This window comes from Canis lupus, chromosome 23, assembly GCF_003254725.2.
Source record: "Canis lupus dingo isolate Sandy chromosome 23, ASM325472v2, whole genome shotgun sequence".
Classification (NCBI taxonomy): domain Eukaryota; kingdom Metazoa; phylum Chordata; class Mammalia; order Carnivora; family Canidae; genus Canis; species Canis lupus.
Window position 1 is genome coordinate 6,856,555 of NC_064265.1, and position 20,085 is coordinate 6,876,639.

General features: G+C 44.2%; 1 protein-coding gene across 1 annotated transcript in view; it reads right to left on the reverse strand.

The window, feature by feature from the left end:
- The window catches only part of TRANK1 (tetratricopeptide repeat and ankyrin repeat containing 1), a 100,134-nt gene that overhangs the window by 27,354 nt on the left and 52,695 nt on the right, over positions 1-20,085 (reverse strand). Inside the window, exons 10-15 of the mRNA XM_035704954.2 lie at positions 14,456-14,617; positions 12,122-12,376; positions 10,176-10,352; positions 6,584-9,496; positions 767-966; positions 317-454 (exon numbers count right to left, since the gene is read on the reverse strand). Coding sequence (XP_035560847.2) covers positions 317-454; positions 767-966; positions 6,584-9,496; positions 10,176-10,352; positions 12,122-12,376; positions 14,456-14,617 — 3,845 coding nt within the window. The remainder of the gene's footprint in view (positions 1-316; positions 455-766; positions 967-6,583; positions 9,497-10,175; positions 10,353-12,121; positions 12,377-14,455; positions 14,618-20,085) is intronic.

Genomic DNA, 20,085 nt, shown 5'->3' on the forward strand with positions numbered 1-20,085 from the left:
GGGAGTCAAGGATAACAGAGCTAGTGAAAACTGGAAGCTGGCACTCAGGTACCAAGCGTTCAGAAGAAGCTGAACACAAGAGACCAGGGCAGGGCATGGGAGAATCAGTCCATGACACACTGTGAAACCACCCACAGCCGTTGGCAGAACCCACATCCAAGCACACGAAGCTCCCACCAAATGGATGGTGCTCCAGAATGGAAACAGGTACCTGTGACAAACTCACTTCTACTCAGCTCCACGTTCTCTTGCCCAGAGTGGAAGTGTAGCTCATATATATGCGTGCACAGCATGAAAAGAATTCAGCGTAACATACCTCAGAATCCGTAAAAAAGTTGTAGAGGAGGACATCGTCAAATTCTAAGCCTTTTGCTTCATAAACGGTCAGCACAAGTGCCAACCCCAGCTCTTCTGGAATTTTCTCCTTTGCCATTTCATTAGCTACAAGGATTACCTGGGGGGGGAGGGGGAGAAGGAGGAGGAGGTAGGGAAGAGAAAACATCAAATTTTACAAAGATAAATCTGGTAAAGCTCAGTCAATTTCTGTGGGAGGCAGGAATCATCTTTAAAACAAAGCGGCTGGCCTGGGCTTGGTCAACCACTTAAGGTGAAATATTAACAACTCTTCATTCACCCGGATCTGAAATTTACCCACTATGGCAGAGGGGCTATTGAACTCTATCCAGTGGAATAATTCAGCCCGCTAAACTTTTTTTCAACTGCAAACTGCCTTTTATTTCACAACATGCAATCCCAAGAAGCTCACCTGGTGGGCTCCAAATTCAATAGGCTGAGTTTTCCTTTTGTTCCCTCGGAGCAAAATTGCCAAGTCGCTCACGCTACAAGACTCCAGGACAGTTGGTTTGGGACCATCGAAGAGGCCAGAATCCCTGGGAAGGCGATCAAAAGATTCCGGGAAATAGAACTGAAGTAAGTCCACTACCCCAGATGCCAGATTGAGGATTCCTGAGATAAAACAGAAAGCACATGTCAGATGCTGAGTAACACAACAACATGTCTGGGGTTTTTTTTGTGTGTGTATGTGCTTTTGTGCTTTGTTTGTTTGTCTTTGGTTTTATTTCCCTGAGAAGAGGTATGGGCCCTGACAGTATGGATAATTGCAAGCCAATTTCCAGCTCCCATTAGATTATCACTTTGGCCCTGCAAGGTATTACTCTGGGTACAGAGGATCAAGGCAGAGATGTGTTGTTAAGAATGACAAACATTATATGGTCTCATTCATTTGGGGAATATAAAAAATAGTGAAAGGGAATAAAGGGGAAAGGAGAGAAAATGAGTGGGAAATATCAGTGAGGGTCACAGAACATGAGAAATACCTAACTATGGGAAACGAACAAGGGGTGGTAGAAAGGGAGGTGGGCGGGGGGTTGGGGTGACTGGGTGATGGGCACTGAGGGGGCACTTGATAGGATAAGCACTGGGTGTTATGCTATATGTTGGCAAATCAAACTCCAATAAAAAAATAAAAATAAAATAAAAAGAAGGTTTTGCAGGATCTCGTTCCTGATCTGCACTCATTATCAGAGAAAATTACCTCATAAAGAAAATTCAAGGCAGAAATATAATTTATCCAATTAAAACTGTTAGAATGCTAATATAAGGGGCTACTATAGATGGCAAGGAAACAAAAATTATTCAGACCCTCTCATTGGAGTCTGGAGCCCTAGAGACGTTGTCATGGTAACAGCCCTGTCGGCTGTTAGCTGGAGGCCAAAGCCTCCAACACCTTCCCACCAAGTTTATGCCCAACCAAGAGAGGACTATAACTAAGAAAAATCGTAGAGCTGGAGAGAGGGTTTTGTAAAGAGCTTTCTCCCTGGGTCCCATTTCTTATCTAAGCTCTGAGGAACATTGCCAGTCACCCCAACTGAACACTACCAGATGACAGTCACCTTCATAAAATTATCCCATTTAATCCTCAGGACTTTCTAGTGAGGTAGACCAGACAATCCCCGCCTTTGCAAGCATAGACTCCAAGGTCCAAGAAGTTAGTATACACTTCCAAGTGACAGGATTTGAAGCTGAGTTGACACAGATCATCCAGGGTCTCTCCATGGCTCACAGGGGCCATGTGCCCTTTACCTGACACCAGATAGAATACTATGTTCTTGGTAGAACACCATGAAATGGGCATACAGGTCCCCATTGCTACTCCCAAATAATGAAAAATATTACTACCCAGTAGTAATATTATTAGATGGATACAATTGGGAGCAAGAGTGGAAACTGCTAAATCAGAGCAAATCAGCTGATACTGGAGCTCCCTCCTCCTAAAGAGCTAGCAAAGACCAGAGATCTACATTAATGGGAGAATCAGAAAAGGGTACAGAAGTGTTCATTGCAGTGATAAACGGAATCTGTTGAAATGCCCTTCTAGGGAAACTAGATAAATAATTTTTTAAATAAGCCTACCCAAAGAATAAAAGATGGCTCCACCATAAAAAGGAATGAAACTCTGACACATCCTACAACATGGAGGAACTTTGAAAACACTATGCTAATCACTTAGCCAGACACAAAAGACCACATACTGTATGATTCCTATTATAGGAAATGTCCACAATAGGCAAATCCAGAGACAGAAAGTAGATCAGTGGTTCCCAGCAGGGCAGTGTGAGGGGGGCGGGAGGAGAGGGTGAGATGAAGAGCAACTGCTAATGCTATGGGGTTTCTTTTTGGGATGATGAAAATATTCTGGAATTAGAGAGTGGTAATGGTTACACAACCTTGTGAATATATTAAAACCACTGAACTGCAGATTTTAAACGGGTGAATGTTATGCTTTGTGAATCTCAATTTTAAAAAGAACAAAACACAAGGTAAAATGTTCACTAAACATAGCGTATATTCACTACATAATAAATAAATGCAGTGATAAATGCATTTAATGTATATAAAGAAAAAAGATAAGGGTGCCTGGGTGACTCAGGTGGTTAAGTGTCTGGCTTCAGCTCAGGTCATGATCTCGGGGTACTGGGATGGAGCCCCACATCAGGCTCCCTTCTTAGTGGGGAGCCTGCTTCTCCCTCTCCCTCTGCCTCTGCAGCTCCCTCTGCTGTTCCCCCTGCTTGTGAGTGCTCTGTCAAATAAATAAATAAAATCTTTTTTAAAAAGAAAGAAAAAAAGATCAAAAGGAAATAAAACAAAATGTTAGCAGTGAGTGGCTTAGTTTGTAGGGTTTTTTTAACATTTAGGTGTTTTATAAAGTTTCTAAAATCTAGTACATATTATTTGGATTTTTTTCTGATTCTATACACAGAACATACAGTCTTCCCTCCATCCCAAGAAAGGAGGCAGGAGAGGGGTTGATGTAATCATTGTCCCAATGGGTTTCTTAGCAAAAATATCAAAACTGTTCCCAGGAACACTTCCCTCTGCCATGCTTCAGCCTGCAAGGTATTCAGGGGGTCAATCAGAATGAGGGGCTCATTCAACTATCATGCCAGATCCTTCTACTGGACCCAACAACAGAAAAAGGAGTGCCATGGGAACCATTCCCTGAGGACAAAAACAATGAATTATGTGCCTCAGTCACCCAGCCCTCACACAATGCCAAGCAGGGTAGGAGCTCAATAAACTTTCCTGAACAGATAAAAGAGGGCCAGGACTCTATTTCTTATTAAAAGAATAAATTGCTTTCCCAGACAAACAAGCACTAAAGGAGTTCATGACCACTAAATCAGATCTTAAGTTTTATTGTCAAATGGTGTTCTTGTGAGATGTCTTTTTCCATCCTGTTCTTTTTTGGATTGTAATTATTACATACAATGCCATCCTTTTTTGTTTTATATTTAATAAATTAAATATATATTTATTTTTCTGTTACCTAATACAATTTTTTCACTCTATACATAAAAAAGAGAGAATAAATTATTTTGTGCTAGCTTTTCCTACATAATCCACATCCCAGGAATGACTATGATAGATCAAGAAGCTGAACTGCTCAGACCCAGCCAGATCCTGTGATTTTTTTCAAATGCAGTATCAGTGATGACTTCCAGAGCCCAAAAGAGCTGGGCTGAGTTGTGTGGTGCACGCTATACTCTGGGAGGTCACCTGCCTTCTACTCATTATCTGATTCCTTGGCTAAACAAATCAGAATTTTAATCTAATTTTATAATGTGTGTGGGGGGGGGGGTATTTTCTCTGTCCAACAAACCATAGCTTACCTGAGCTGCATTTAGAAAAAGAGCATCTATCAAAAACCTATAATAAACATCAGGCTTAAATGGCAAAATATTAAAAATATTCCCATTAACTTCAGAAATAACACACAGATGCCTGTTAAAGCTTATGCTTAAGATCCTACCCGATGAAATATAACAGGAAAAAACAAATGATAAATATAGAAAAAAGATAAGGACTGCCATTATCTGCAGAAAAAAAAATGCCAAAATCTAAAAGTTAGAATGTTCAGCATGATTGTTAGATTGACCAGATCAACACATAAAACCAATAGCATCCTTCTATACCAATAATAACTGATAAACGTGGAAAAAGCAAAAAAGGGGCAGCAAAAAATGATAATTATAAAAAGTGTAAGATCCCTAGGACAAATCCAACAGCTATATGAAATGTCTGAGGAAAATTTTTAAAATATTATTGAAGGCACTAAAAGAAGACCTGAATAGAGAAATACACCAAGGTTCAGAAATCCCTGTGATGTAAAGATGTGAATTCTTCCCAAAGAGCAATAAATTCAATGAAATTCTAATCCAACTTATAGAGTCAGAGAATCTGATAACTATGGTAAATGTGCTATCATGCTAACAGTACAAGAATAGACAAATGAGACAAATCAAAGAAAACAGTGGAGCCCAGAACAAAGTCACAGACATATAAGAAAAGCAGCCTTACAAATCAGAGGCAAAGATATGCCAAGAAGTGAATGGCGTCAGCACGCCAATTCTCCATATGGAAAAAGTAAAATTAGATCAGAGAAGGGTTAGTTCAATAAAGACAATGTCACACCACACATACATTTTATATAGATTAAATTTAGTTACCCAATTTAGAAATAAAAGGCAAAATTTAAAACCATTAGGAAATCATATAGGAGACTATCTTAATAACTCCAGATCAGAGGAATTTCTTAAGCTACAAAAAGGCAACTTGTAAAAGAAAACATTCATAAGTTAAAATTTAAGGTATCTTCCTACTAAAGAACACCATTACTTATATGCCGTTTTACCGTACAAACTTAAAAAGACAAGCCCTGCAATATATATAATCAACAAAGGATGCAAAGGCAAAAAATCATAGAAAATTCTTAAATTAGTGAGCAAAACAACTCATGAAAGAGGTAGGCAAAGGAGAATAGGAAATTCACAGAATACAGAATTACGGATAAACACATGAAAAGATGCCACGTCTCAAGAAAATGGAAATTCAAACCATACTAGATGTCATTTCACACCCAACCCCAAAAGCAAAGCAGGAGGATATAACACAGATCCAGAGAGATTTGCTCAGGAAGATTAACTCCAGGACTTTATGCCACAGTAAAAAAACTGCCAGGAGCCTAATGTCCATTATTGGAAAATGAGTAACAAACTGTGGTACAGCCATAAAATGGAATTCTAACATAGGTTAGTTAGAAATGCGGAGACTGGAACTCCACATTATCAATATGCAGAAACCCCACAATGTAACATGAAGCAAAAATACAAAGTGGCAGAAAGATGTCTGGCACGATCCCATTAAATAAATTTCTAAGCATGTAAAATAATACTCCACACTGTTCACAGGACATATGCAGGGCACAGGAGGTGAATGTGGGAGCAGTTAATAAACCACAAAGGAAGGATTCTGGCTGGCATGGACGTTGTGTTATTCAAACTCTCCATACCTCGGTGTCCTCCGTGAAATGGAAAAGCTGCTCACCTGGCAGGGTCGTTGTGAGGATGAAGTACAAGTAGTCCACATCGGCTGCCTGGCATCACACCAGGCCCAGAGAAGGGGCACGACTGCGGTTCAAGTTAAAAGCACCTAAGTATGTGCTATCTTCCTACCACCTCCAAGCCCTCTTTTTTGGCTTCTCCTTGGGAGAAAAGCCCATTTGGGAATTAATGATTTGTAACTAGCATATCGCTTTATGTGGCACAAGTAGGTGATTCCAAAGTGCTTTAACAAAAGTTCACAAGCAGTTCATGTGCTCCCCTGTAATGTTTTCATGTCTTGGCAAACTCCCAAAGATGTAATTTCCACTGAACCACAGCTTGAGTTATCAATCTAAGTGAGGAGCGGCAGAAACCATAAGATCTCTTGTTCGTGGGGGTGTTTCTTTTTTTTTTTTTTTTTTAGAGATTTTATTTATTTATTCACGAGAATACACAGAGGAGAGAGAGGGAGGGGCAGAGACACAGGCAGAGGGAGAAGCAGGCTCCATGCGGGCAGCCTGACGTGGGACTCGATCCCGGGTCTCCAGGATCACGCCCCGGGCTGTAGGGCCACTGAGCCACCAGGGCTGCCCCGTGGGGGTGTTTCTAACAAACTCCAAGATCATTTCCTTCCTACATGTCCCAGAACCTCCCCTGCAGGCAAGCACAGAGCCTGGGCATACCTGAATGGGACCTGTAGTTCTGGTACAGCTGGTGGATCTTCTTGGGCTTCCGGACAGCACACTGCTTGTCCACGGTGCTTCTGCTGGCGTAGTGGAACAGGGAGCGCAGGTCGCTGAAGCGGAAGGCCACACCCTTCATGATGCTCTGGGCTGTGTCCCCCGTGAGAAACATGGCATTGGGGTCATTGATGCATTTCATCAGCAGCGCCAGCTCGGCCTGAGTGAAGTCCTGAATCTCATCGCCATAGAGTTCGTGGATGGACCAGGGGAGCACCTTGAGCCTTGACAGTCTCCGGGACAGGTTATACAGGACATCTTCTTCATCGAAATAACCTTTCTGAGACCTGATCTGCTGGTACAGGCAGAAAAGACTGTAGATCTCACTCCGGTCTTCCTTGAAATTGGGGGACCGCTTCCTCCCTAATTTCTTATATGCTTCTTCTGTGAGCCTCCCCTGGGGGCAGCTGAGAGCCTCAAAAGACCCCTTCAGAAAAGATTTGATTTCTTTCCAAATCAGTGCGGGGTTGTAAGATGTTTTCCCTTTGATCATTTTGGGCCATATCTCATTGGTGAACACCTCAAACGTCACATACACCCGGGGGTCAGTGTCACATGTACGTGTTTCTGCAGCTTTATCCTCCTCACCATTGTCCCCGTCCACCTCAGCCTCCTCCTCATCCTCTTGCCAATTGGGGATGGTCAACTCTTCCTGTGTGGACCATCCCACGATGGTTCTTTTCAAGCTGCCATCTTCGTTTCTCAGAAAAAACGGTTTGGGCAGAGAAGCATCAAGCAGGAGGAGCAGCTGCTTGGAAGTGACAAACAGAGGAAAGTTCTCATCCCTCAGGTCCTGAAGTTTGTGGACATTGGGTTCCAATGGTTTGTAGTGACTGGTGGCCTTGGTGGACTTGGAAAGCTCGATGAAATTCCTCTGCACCTCCTGGCACAGGACATGGTTCTTGGTCACAAAGATCTGATGTAAATGCTCCAGCTGGTGGGGATGCTCTGAGGTGCACACCTCTGTTGCCTGGCCAGGCCCCCCGGGCACCTCACTGGATCCCCCTGTGCAGGTTTCGCTATCCTGCTCCTCATCTACGCTGTCCACTGTTTCCACTTCCACGGAACCTTCCTCTTCTTCCTCCACCTCTTCCACGTCCTCGTCCCCTTCCTCCATACCTAGACCGTCTTTGCTGGGTTCCACTTCCAACCTTCTCTTCAGCCACATCTGCTTGGCCAGCAGCGGGCTTCCTGCCTGCTCAGCCTTTTCCCAGTAGATGTGGAATTTTTTCCACAGTCTGTACAAGCAGCACGTTGTCTTCCCAGTGCCACTCCGCCCAATGAGGATGATGGGCTCCAGTGGCCTGGGGTTGAGGTCAATCACGGCATACTCCAGCTCGCCCACCCGGAACGGGTACTCCACTGTCGTCGTGGTGTCACTGAGGATGTTGAAGGCCATGCTGGTGCTGAAGCTGTGGAACTTCATGATGTTATACTCTGTCTCCACTGCGCTGGCCGGTGGGAAGTACTCGGGGTTCATGTGCTCCCGGCTCTTCTCCGCTTCCGTGTCCTCCACATAGCAGCGGGGGATGCGTTTCTGGACCTTCATGTTGGCTGACACCTGGCCTTGGTGGATGCCCTTGAGCTTCTTCCGCAGGACACAGGACAGGCCCCGGTTGTAGGCACTACAGATGGCCTTGATGGAGTCCGACAGCTTGCAGTGGTCCAAGACGATGTCCCAGATCCGAATGATCTCTGTGTAGACCCGACCTGACTTCTCTGGGCAGTGTGGGTGCCGCTCCATGGCGATGATCTTCTCTGGGTTCTCACTGCATCGAGGGGAGAAGTCAATGGCCAGCTCCCATAGCATCCGGGCTCCCTTGTCCAGCTTGGCCTCGAAGAGCTGGATGCTTCCCTTCAGATGCTTCAGCCGCTTCTGGAGGCCCTGAGTCCACTCACCATTCCCCAGCTGCTGGATAGCAAAGATGATTTTCTTCTTCATGACCTTGGTCATGACCTTACTGGACAGCTTTTTCAGCATTTCTGAAGTGCATTCGATCTCCCACGTCATGTTCTCAAAGTCCTGGAGGCAGGACTCAATCTCCTGTGTGCTCCAGCTATCTGGATCATCGCTGCCCTCTCTCCCTCTGTGGCCAGCAGGAACGAGCTGTGAGGCCCCGAGGCCTGCCTGAGCATGTCCACCCCCTGGCTCAAGGACGCTGTGTTTGTTCCCACTAGAGTCAGAGTTTCGTGCCCCCAGGGCCCGCTGGAGCTCGTCCTTCTTGACTTCCATTTCAACTCCTGTCTCCAGAGGTTCAGAGTCCTGAGCACAGTCCTCCAGGATGGATGTATCCAATTCCACCTGCTGAATTAAACCCATAATGTCCTGCACCAGGCAGTCTCTCATAGAGCAGGGCCTGACAGCTCCAGACTCCTGCCTCATCGCCTGGGCATCTGGGAGAGCCTCCCAGCTGTCAGGGACCATGGCTCCTTTGGACAGGGTCCTGGCAGTGACATTGCAAGGCAGTGACTTTGATGAACCCTGGGACTTGAGCTGAGATGTGTGACCAGGGGCAGTGGGCCTTGGGAGCTTGCCAGGGTGGGTGGCAGAGTCCTGCCGGTTCCTCCGCCTATTCTCCATCACAGCTTTGTTCCAGGCCAAGAGCAGAGGATCGTTCTTCTTAATCCGGTGCCTTGCGTCTTTGCCTTCTTTGTTCTTCAAGTTGAAGTTGATGTCAAACTTCACTAGCAGGTCTATCAGCTTCTTCATCCGCCTCAGCATGCCCTTCTGGAAGAGGATGTGCATCAGCGTGTTCCCATTGCTGTCCTGGATGTTGGGGTTGAGGTAGCAAAATTCAGTGGGGTTGGACCAGAAGAGATCCAACAGGTGGCTGAGGAAGTTAAAACCAATGTCAGCTGAAAGACACAAACAAAACCCTTATAAGTGCTGAGCCACTCCTGCCAGGGAACAGAAACTCCTGGATTTGGAGAGATGCCACCACGGGCATCTCAGAACACTGCACTCCCCCTTCTCAAGTGCTTGATAACCCAGTGGTTCAAAACCAGGGCCTATTTGCTCCCAAGGAAAACCTGGCCATGTCTGGAGATAAGATATCCCAATGGTTATCACTATTTGTGAGGTGCCACTGGCATCTAATGGGGAGAGGCCTGGGAGGCTGCTAAACATCCTACAATGTGCAAGACAGCCCCAAAGCAAAGAATTATCTAGTCCAAATGTCAATAGTGTCAAGGTTGAGAAATCATAAAATAAGTTCATAATGTGCCAGTAAGACCCTTTATGTCCAGGCCCTTGAAAATGGTGTAAGTAACTGGAAAGTATTTGTCAGCCCAAGACAACCAATTTTGAAACTTAAGAATCCTCCCCAGCAACCCACCCTGACCATTCACCATGACGGTTGCTCCTTCTTATCCAGCCATGGGTATGGGGCCAGGAGATATGGGTGGGCCTGACCAAGAAACTGGCCTATTCTGGATAGTTGGTTTTCCCAGGAGGAAAGACAAAAAAGCATAGCATCATTTCTAATACCCAGCTTCCTCTTCAAGGACAAGACTGCTTAAAAAAATCAAGGCCTACCTTTGATATCTAAAAAGATGTGGAGTGCCGCATGCAAAGGAGTATCACCTTCTGTGAGGGAGATACCTCGGGGGTCTGCACCCTTGGTCAAGAGAAGAAAAGCCATCTCGAAGTCTTCATGCTTCAGGCACATGACAAGCGGTGTCTCCTCGCTGTCCTGGAGACCTTCGGGCAAGGCTGAGGAGGCAGAGGAGATGGACACATCCCCGTGAGGGATGTACCCTGTGACGAGTGACTGCCTGGCTCACCTGAGGAGGAGGGGACCACTCTGCCATGTACTCCAAGGGAAGAGCTGATGCTGACTGGACTTCTAAGGCAAAGGCTTCTGAGAGCCCTGAATGAAAGCCCAACTCCCTCAGGTGTCCTGTTCATGGGCCGTGCCTCTCCTGGCTCTCCTGCTCCCCTTCATGTCTCCAGACCCCCGTCTTCAGTACTGCCCAGAAGTGGGGACAGGGTCCATGAACAATGGGAAACCCTGGTGCCTGCCTGACACCCTACCTGACACATAATCAGTGATCAGGACATGAGCATGGCTCCCTATGCCCTTGGCTTCTATGAAGCTTCTTCCTGAGGATGCCCATCTACCATCAAATGGCATCTTCCCTGACACTCTCCACCCCCAACATCAGCTTCCTTTTAGCTCAGTCCATGCTTCCCCTCTGCACTGCAGGCTCCCTGACCTGCACCCCTGTGATCTGCACACTCCCATGCCCCACAGCAGCTACGCATTCACGCTGTTCTTGGTCCCTAGCACCTAATTCCAGGGAGGCACTTCATAAGTGCTTGCTGATTCAGGAATAAAACCAGAATTCCATGACAGCCACAGTTTCCAGGCAAAGGTAGGAACGTTCCAGTTGAGAAATGGTTTTGAAGAAATAAGCTATAGAAGACATTCTGTCTACCTCTTAGAACCTGTGGGTACAGTCAATGCCCAAAGAGTTTGTACTTTGGCATTTTGAGAGCTAAGGACCAATAAAGGGCATTCCTTCTTAAACAGCCAAGCAAGCAGCAAACCACTCGGACACAGTGCTCTTCCAAGAACCTGCAAGCGTGAGCTCATTTAATATTCAAAACAGCCCTGAGAAAAAGGGAAAGTTATCATTCTCATTTTATAAACAAGGAGATGGAGGCAGAAATAGCATGCCCAAGGCCACATAACTAGTACTGGCATTAGTAGAGGGGCAGGAAATGGGGGCAGGAGGAGGTTGGTGTTTCCAAATGAGTTTTAAAATAAAACCTAATCCAGAGCGCCTGCATGGCTCAGTTGGTTAAGCATCTGCCTTCCACTCAGGTCATGATCTCACGATCTTCTTCTGTCCTTCCCTCCACTTGTGCGCGTGCTCTCTCTCTCTCTCTCTCTCTCTTTCTCTCTCTCTCTCTCTCAAATAAGTAAATAAAATCTTTACAGTATAAAAAAATAAAATAAAACCCAATCCAGCAAGACCCTGGCACTCTCCAGACATACATCCAGCCAAGTGTGATTGTGCTGATTATAATGGTAGATGCTTCCACCCACCAATTATTTGGCTGTTTCTTTAAAAATAAGCACCTCAAATCCTAATCTGCTGATTAGAAAAGAATGGAGAGTTGACAGGGATGCACACAGCATACTGAGTGCAGGGAAAAATCCAGCCGGCAGTCAGAAGGAAAGGACCCTGTGGGCCACATCTGGGACCAAGGGGCCCCTCCATGCACCTGCAATTTCTCACACAAGGCAGAAGGAAAGACAACGGAGCAGACTGGAGTTCACAAAGACACAGAGCTCCTAGAGGCCCGCACCCACTGACAGGGCATTAATCTGGTCACTGTTGCAAATGAGAAGCTATGGAGGAAGAGAATGGGGCAAAATTTAAAGGCATCTCCAAAATCATGTGAAAGACCCAGGACCAGAGGTGGCCTGGCATCCCAAGGGACAAGTCTCCAGTGCTCATAACAGGCATTCTCACCTCCACTGTCGATAAGGCAGCCCAGGAGCTGCATCCTCCGAGGATCCCAGGCGCTGAGACGGGGGATGACAGCGCAGAGGTCAAGGTCTGAGAAGTTGCAGCCCTTGATGAGACAGTCTCCCAACGGTGGCTCCCCACTTACTTTGCGGGTCAGCAGCAGAAGCACTTCCAGCCATTTCTGTTTCTCCAGTAAAAACTTGATGAAGGTGTTGGCGCAGTCACGGTTAATGTCACAGACCAGGTCAGGAGGAATTTCTTTCAAAAATAAGAATATGCCACACTCCAAAAAAAGGTTCATATGCTTCCTGTCCCCAAATACCACCCAACATATCTAGGAGTAATTAACATGAATTATCGGTCAGTATTTTTAACCTCCAAGGAAAATATAAACAAGTAATTACTTTGGGCAGCTACTCAACCACTCGTAAGCGTTGGTATAAGCACCAGCCATGTGATCTTCTTGGAAAGGTTAGAAATACTCTAAAGAGAGTCTGGCCCAGGAGGAGAGGAGAATGTGACTGTGTCTTGGGAGAAAATGTGAGTCAGGACATTCTACTGCGATCAGAAGAGCCTAGCTTAAATTTTGCATAATATTAAAAGTGTGTTCTGCTTAAGGAGCACTGACATACAGGGAGACACCACAGAATAACTGAAAAGTTAAGAGTCATCAGGTAGCGGTGAGAGGATGGTTTCATCCTCAATTCTTAATTTCATATCATGATACGCTAAGTATTTCCATTTGATCTCTGAGGTATGGAGACAGAACAATGGTTATCCCAGTCCATGATGCTGGTATATCCTCTGGATGGAAAACTTCTAAAAGAGGTCTTCAGTAAGTAAATTGTCAGATTTAGCAAATAAAATTGTAGGATGCCAGTTAAACTTGGATTTGACATAAACAACAAATAAAATTTTAGTATAGTTCATGCAATATCTTGGACATACTTCAACTATATTCACTGTTTATTCAAAATTATAATTCAACCAGCATTCTATAATTTGTCTGGCAACACTACCAGGAAGAAAGCTGGGAGGACATGAAGGGAAGAGATCAAGAGTTAATCTACGTAAGAGCAAATTAATTTGCATTTGCTAGTTTTTACTTCCTAAGATTAAGATTTCTAACATGAATATCCATTTTAATATTTAATATTTAATTTGAAAACAAGAAAACCAATTCAGTGTGCAGGACCCTGGACTAAGTGCTACACATCCATCATCTCAGGAGATTAGTACCCTAGCTAATGCAAAAGTGAAGGAACTGAAGCTTAAGTTAAATAATTGGGGGACACCTGGGTGGCTCAGTGGTTGAGGTCTGCCTTTGGCTGAGGGTGTGATCCTGGGGTCCTGGGATCAAGTCTCGCATCAGGTTCCCCACAGAGAGCCTGCTCCTCCCTCTGCCTGTGTCTCTGCCTCTCTCTGTCTCTCTCATGAATCAAAAAATAAAATTTTGAAAAAAAAAGTTAAAAAAAAAAAGAAGTTTAATCATTGGATCTAGGTCACAGATCTGCTAAGTGGTAGAATTAAGATGAAAATGTAAAACTCCAGGGGATCGCTTGGTGGCTCAGCGGTTTGGTGCCTGCGTTCAGCCCAGGGCGTGATCCTGGAGTCCCGGGATTGAGTCCCACATCAGGCTCCCCACATGGAGCCTGCTTCTTCCTCTGCCTGTGTCTCTGCCTCTCTCTCTCTGTGCTCTCATGAATAAATAAATAAAATCTTAAAAAAAAAAAAGAAAATGTAAAACCCCAAGCCTTAAAACATTAAGATCTGCTGTATACCCTGAAGAGCATTTGTGTTCCGCTGGCCACTGCTTTCCACATTCTCTGGAAAATTAAGAAATCTCAGAACCTCTGAATGATCCAAGTGAATGCGTTACAGCCCATACCAACTACCAATTTAAAAAATACTCAATTTCACCTACTTAGGGTTTCTATAATCTTCCCTAATTATTATCTAAAATGTGTCATCTGAAGTTCTTTTGTAGAACTTTCCTGATTTCCCCACGGTGAAAAAAATTAATATTCAATTCTATAATAACTTTATATACCAACATTAGCCAATATCTAGAGAAGAGAGAAATAGCCATGGTATTTAAAAAGAGATCGTATCTGCAGAAGCAATTCTAAGATACCTGAAAAACCAGAAACAGAGACTGACACTCAAGGTGGATGATCTAGATCTCCCACTGAATAATGTTCTGTGCTATTTGGATATTTTACCCATAGCTTATTAGAGTTATTTTTTTAATTAATTCCTTTAAAGATATTAGAAAAGACTTCTAATGAGTGTATGTCATCTTTGGCACAAACGAGCCTATGTCATAAGGAAAGTTACCTTGCAGAGAAGAAAGGAGGCGCAAGAACCTCTGAACTACTTCCTGCTTCAGAAAGTTCTTCTGCAGTAGCTGGTTTCCTGAGTTCATGTACTTCACCAGCTGCTCAGAGGCCTTCCGGAAAATGTCAGCCTCACTTACAGGTCCATCACCATTGTTCAGTCCTGCGAAACAAGGAGGTAACGCTTCCAAATCCAGAGATCACTGGTGTGGGAGATGGCAAAAATTACCTCCACCCCTCCACCCCTCTGCATACGCACTTGCTTTGCCCAGTGATTCTGTGTCTCCTTCCATTGAGAGGTGGAGCCTAGTCTCCTCCCTACCCTGGATTCTGGGCTGGCTTCTGGACTTCCTATGACCAAGACAAGGCAGTGGGTGTGATTTTTGTGCTGGTTCTAAGAAGGTGGGGCCCCCAAAAGCCTGCCTTAGTTCTAGTCACTCTCTTGAGACCCTGACCTCTGCCACGTGAACAGGTCCAGTCTCAACTTTGGCAGAACAAGAGACAGCCTAGATCAAAGAGGAATCAGTCCAGTTTTCCAAACTGAGGGTCCATGGATGTGAAAGAGCCTGGCCAAGATCAGCAAGACCACAGCTGCTTAGAGGAATTCAGGTAAAACTATGAGAACAGCCCAGCCTAAACTGGGGTGAACTGCAGGATCAGGAGCAAAATAAACACTTGTTGGTTAAAGTGACTAAATTTTGGGAGCGGTTTGTTACACAGCTTTAGATAGCTGATGACAGTTGATGGACTTAACAGCAAGAGGAGGCCAGCCACCCATGCATCTTAATGGCCAGCAGAAAAATCCAAGAGGAAGGAGCCACCTCTTAGGCCAAAGAAGGGAAGACAATAGCCCTTTGGTTCAATTTATTTGAGAAAGCAGCCATGATTTGAAAAACCCCACTGACAGAATATTGAAAAGGACACAAGCTTTATTTGGTATTGGGTGATATACTCAAAAAGCACCCTTGCTTAAAAGAGAATCTCACTCGGGATGCCTGGGTAGCTCAGTGGTTGAATGTCTGCCTTCAGCTCAGGGTGTTCTGGGATCGAGTCCCACATTGGGTTCCCTGCAGGGAAACTGCTTCTCCCTCTGCCTGTGTGTCTCTGCCTCTCTCTGTGTCTCTCATGAATAAATAAATAAAATCTTTTCAAAAAAATAGAATCTTACTGAGGGACACCTGGGTGGCTCAGTGGTTGAGCATCTGCCTTCGGCTCAGGTCGTGATCCCAGGGCCCACGTCAGGCCCCCCACAGGAAGACTGCTTCTCCCTCTATCTATGTCTCTGCCTCTCTCTGTGTGTGTCCCTCATGAATAAATACATAAATCTTTAAAAAAAAATCATAGTACAGAGAATTAGGACTCTCAGAAAAGGAGCAACTTCCTTCACTATCATGTGTTACTTGTCCCCCTGGCCTGATATCATTAAAATCCTTTCTAGAACATCATTCTCCCACTAGGAAAACTGGCCTAAAAGTCATTTGACACTTAAGAGAAATAGACTAAGCTGGACAATACAGACAATTAGATGCAGTTGTATAATAATATATGCATAGTTGTCTGGTTCAGGATAGTTATGCAATGGATCAGAGAAAGTTCCACATGTCAGGAAAGAAATGAGAGAATGATATCAACAATGTAAAGATGCATGAAAGGAAAGGCGCTGGTGATGGTACCTCTGGATAGACGTGGGGGACTTGCTTATTACTCTGAATTTGTCTGGGTTTTTTTGTTTTCTAAATATTCCACAAGCTTAGTAAGAGATAGAAGAAACATCAGAAGATAAAGTTGCTGGGGAGCCTGGGTGGCTTAGTCAGTTAAGCATTTGCCTGGGATTGAGCCCTGTGTTGGGTGCTCCCTGCTCAATGGGGAGACTGCTGCTCCTTCTCCCTCTGTCCCCCACCTCCCTTGGGCTCTCACTCTCATGCTCTCTCTCTAATAAATAAAATCTTTAAAATGCATATATATATACACACATATATATATGAAGTTGCTTATACATTATAATCACAGATTGTTTTTTAAAAGATCACTAATAAGTGCTGAACACCATCAACAAAAAGATTGAATAAAATATGCCAAAGTATAATTACAATACATTTTTGTTTTTACATAAAACTATGTTTTTACAAATTTTCTACAATGATATTTAGTAGAGATACAGAAGCAGATTCAAAACTGAAAATTAAAACAGGGACACCTGGCTGGCTCAGTGGTTGAGCATCTGCCTTCGGGTCAGGACATGATCCTGGGGTCCTGGGATCGAGTCCCACATCAGACTCCCCACAGGAAGTCTGCTTCTCTCCCCATGGGAAGCCTGCTTTTCCCTCTGCCTGTGTCTCTGCCTGTATGTCTCTCATGAATAAATAAATAAAATCTTTTTTAAAAATTAAAACAAAAAGAGATATCCAAAGTTTCAGTAGTGCTCAGAAGTGTTAGAAAATAGGGATAAATCATTTCAAAAGGAGATTTTGCTTTTACCTGACATTTTCCTTTCAAGCTAAGAATGGCAAAACTGGTTAAGTTTTAGTACACATTTTATCAATTTAAATTTATGTACCCATTTCATTTTTATAAAGTGTATAATTTAAAAAGCATGGAATAAAAAAAATTTTTAAAAATGTAAAGCATGGAATAAGACTAAATGACCGAATCTACATATATAAATAAATATATTTATATTTATTTGTGGGGACAGGTGAGTTTATGGAGAATTAATATTTTCTTGTTTTTTCTTTCCTACATTTTGTAAATTTTTAAAAAATAAAACATTGCTTTTATAATCAGGAAAAAGTATCGTGAGCATCCTGTAGGTTGATTCCAGACACTTGCATTTACTGAAAACAGGGCACGTCTTGGTGCTGAGAGATGGGAAGATGACAGAGGCGTTAGGGCCTCTGAGTCCCAGGCTGGGACTATGGGGAAAACCCACACAAAGAGAAGGTTCCAGTGTCCTCTGAGGGCTGTGCATGAGGTGCCTGCATGAGCACAGAAAGCAGCTGGTTACCACTGGAGCAGCAGAGGGAAGGCCTCAGAGGCCTGGAATGGTTCTCACTGAGTGAATCAGAGATTAGGAACCAGGAGGAGAACAAAAGCTCGCTAGAATCTTGGTCCTGAGAGGAGCAACAACGGCCAGAGAGGGGGACATGCTGCCACCTGGTGGTAGCCGTGAGAGGCTGGTAAAGAGAGGTAAGTTTCACTTTCCAGGGTTCCAGGTGAACCGCGGTCAGCAGTCCAGAACCAGATGATCCTCCTATGACAAATCGTCAGGATGTCAGCACTAGGGGCAACTGCGTGGCTCAATTGGTTAAGCATCTGAGTCTTGGTTTCGGCTCAGGACATGATCTCAGGGTCGTAGGATCGAGCCCTGCACCAGGCTCCGCGCTCAGCAGAGTCAGGGTGAGATTCTCTCTCTACGCCTCCCTCTGCCCCCTCCCACACACTCTTTCTCTAAAATAATAAATAAATAAATCTCAAAAAAAAAAGTCAGTAGTAGCCTACTGCTCTGTCATAGTAACTATGTCATTCTTTTTCACCTCATCAGGTAGGCATTTTATCATCCATATCATCACAAGAAGGGTGACTGCAGTATAATCAGGTGTTTTGAGAGAGAGAGACCACATTCATGTAACTTTTATAACTGTTCTATTTTATTATGAATTATTGCTGTTACTCTCCCACTTGGCATAATTTATAAATTAAACCTATGAGACGTATGTATAGGAAAAAACATAGTACATACAGGGTTCAGTACTATCCACAGTTTCAGGCATCCACTAGGAAGCTTGGATTGTTTCCCCTGCAAATAAGGAGGGTACTGCTGTATATAGTCCTGACTGCTGAGGAGTAAAAACTTACTCCTCCAAGTGGGCTCTGGCTCCCCCTGGTACTGTGCAAGAACTGCAGGATTTCAAGTCCTGTCCTGAACTGCTAAATCAAAATCTGCATTTTAACAGGGTCTCAAATGGTTCCTGTTAATATCAGGATGCTCGGGTTTAGAAAACAGCAGAAATCTTCATTCAGCAAGACACTTTATTTCTCACCTTGATGCAAAAGCCACCCCCACCCTCTCCAAAGTCATCATCACCATAATCACCAAAATGCTGCACAGCAATGCTCAGGATGAACAAAGGGTGAGAGCATTTTTTATCCTAGTCTATAAATTAGAACATTGTTCATCTGGGTACAAAAAGCTAGCATCCTGATGTTTCTTTACTTGGGACTACAGATGTAAAAAACCGAAATTATTAAGTCCGTGGGCTCAGGTCAGGACAAGGGTATCAAACTCCCCAGCAGTAGGGGATGCCTGGGTGGCTCAGTGGTTGAGCGTCTGCCTTCAAATCAGGGCATGATCCTGGAGTTCCAGGATCAAGTCCTACATCAGGCTTCCTGCGTGGAGCCTGCTTCTCCCTCTGCCTATGTCTCTGCCTTTCTCTCTCTCTCTCTCTCTCTGTGTGTGTGTGTGTGTGTCTCATTAATAAATAAATAAAATCTTTTTAAAAAAAGACTTCCCAGGGATCCCTGGGTGGCGCAGCGGTTTGGCGCCTGCCTTTGGCCCAGGGCGCGATCCTGGAGACCTGGGATCGAATCCCACGTCGGGCTCCCGGTGCATGGAGCCTGCTTCTCCCTCTGCCTATGTCTCTGCCTCTCTCTCTCTCTCTCTCTGTGTGACTATCATAAATAAATAAAGAAAAAAATATTTAAAAAAAAAATAAAAAAAGACTTCCCAGCAGTAGCTCTTCCCAAAGATAGTATGCTTCCATCAAGCCCATTAATGTGTGAGGATAGGGAGGGATTAAAGTCCATAAAATCTTCATTCTTATGACTGGAGATCTACCTTTATGCCCATGGCCACAGGCCCTCGCTTTGCCTGTCTCCTCAATCACTACCCTGGTTAAAAAGACCATGCTGGAGCTAAAGTCTAAAACTACACTATCCATTACAGTGGCCATAGCTTAATTATGTAAAATTAAAATGAATTAAATAAAATTAGAATCTCAATTCTTCTGTTGGGTGAGTCACACCCATTTCAAGTGCTCAAAAGTCATACGTGACCACAGGCTATCATAGGAGACAGAGCAGATACAGAACATTTACATCAGTACAGAAAATTATATTGTATGGTCCTCATCTACAAAGATTCCCCAGGCCCCCACCTCAGGCTTTAAAGTTTGTGTGCCACTGGCAAAATCTTAGGAACAAAATGTATGCATACAGATCTATACAGCCATGTGGATGCACAAAGTAACCATGATATTCAGTACATACGTCACATTCCAATACTGACTTCTACAATGGTTTTGTTGCTAGGAGTCTTTGGGAAGTGCGTGACCAGAAGACTCCAACTCATTAGCCTTGACAACTGTCATTCTCCACTTGTCCGATTTTTATCGGTTTCTTTTCTATTTTTTTTTTTTTTTACACGCAGCGTTTCCCTAAGTCTTTCAATATTCTTCTAGCACGGCAAGGAAAAATTCACCGTCGATGGTCTGAAAAACTTTAAAGTACTAACATCCAATAAGCTTACCAGTGAGTATTGGGGTCCGTGGGCTTCACTGCATTCATGATCATCACAAACTACCCAGTGAGCCAAAAGGCAGGCTTGGAACGAAGCACATTGCTCTTGAATGTGCC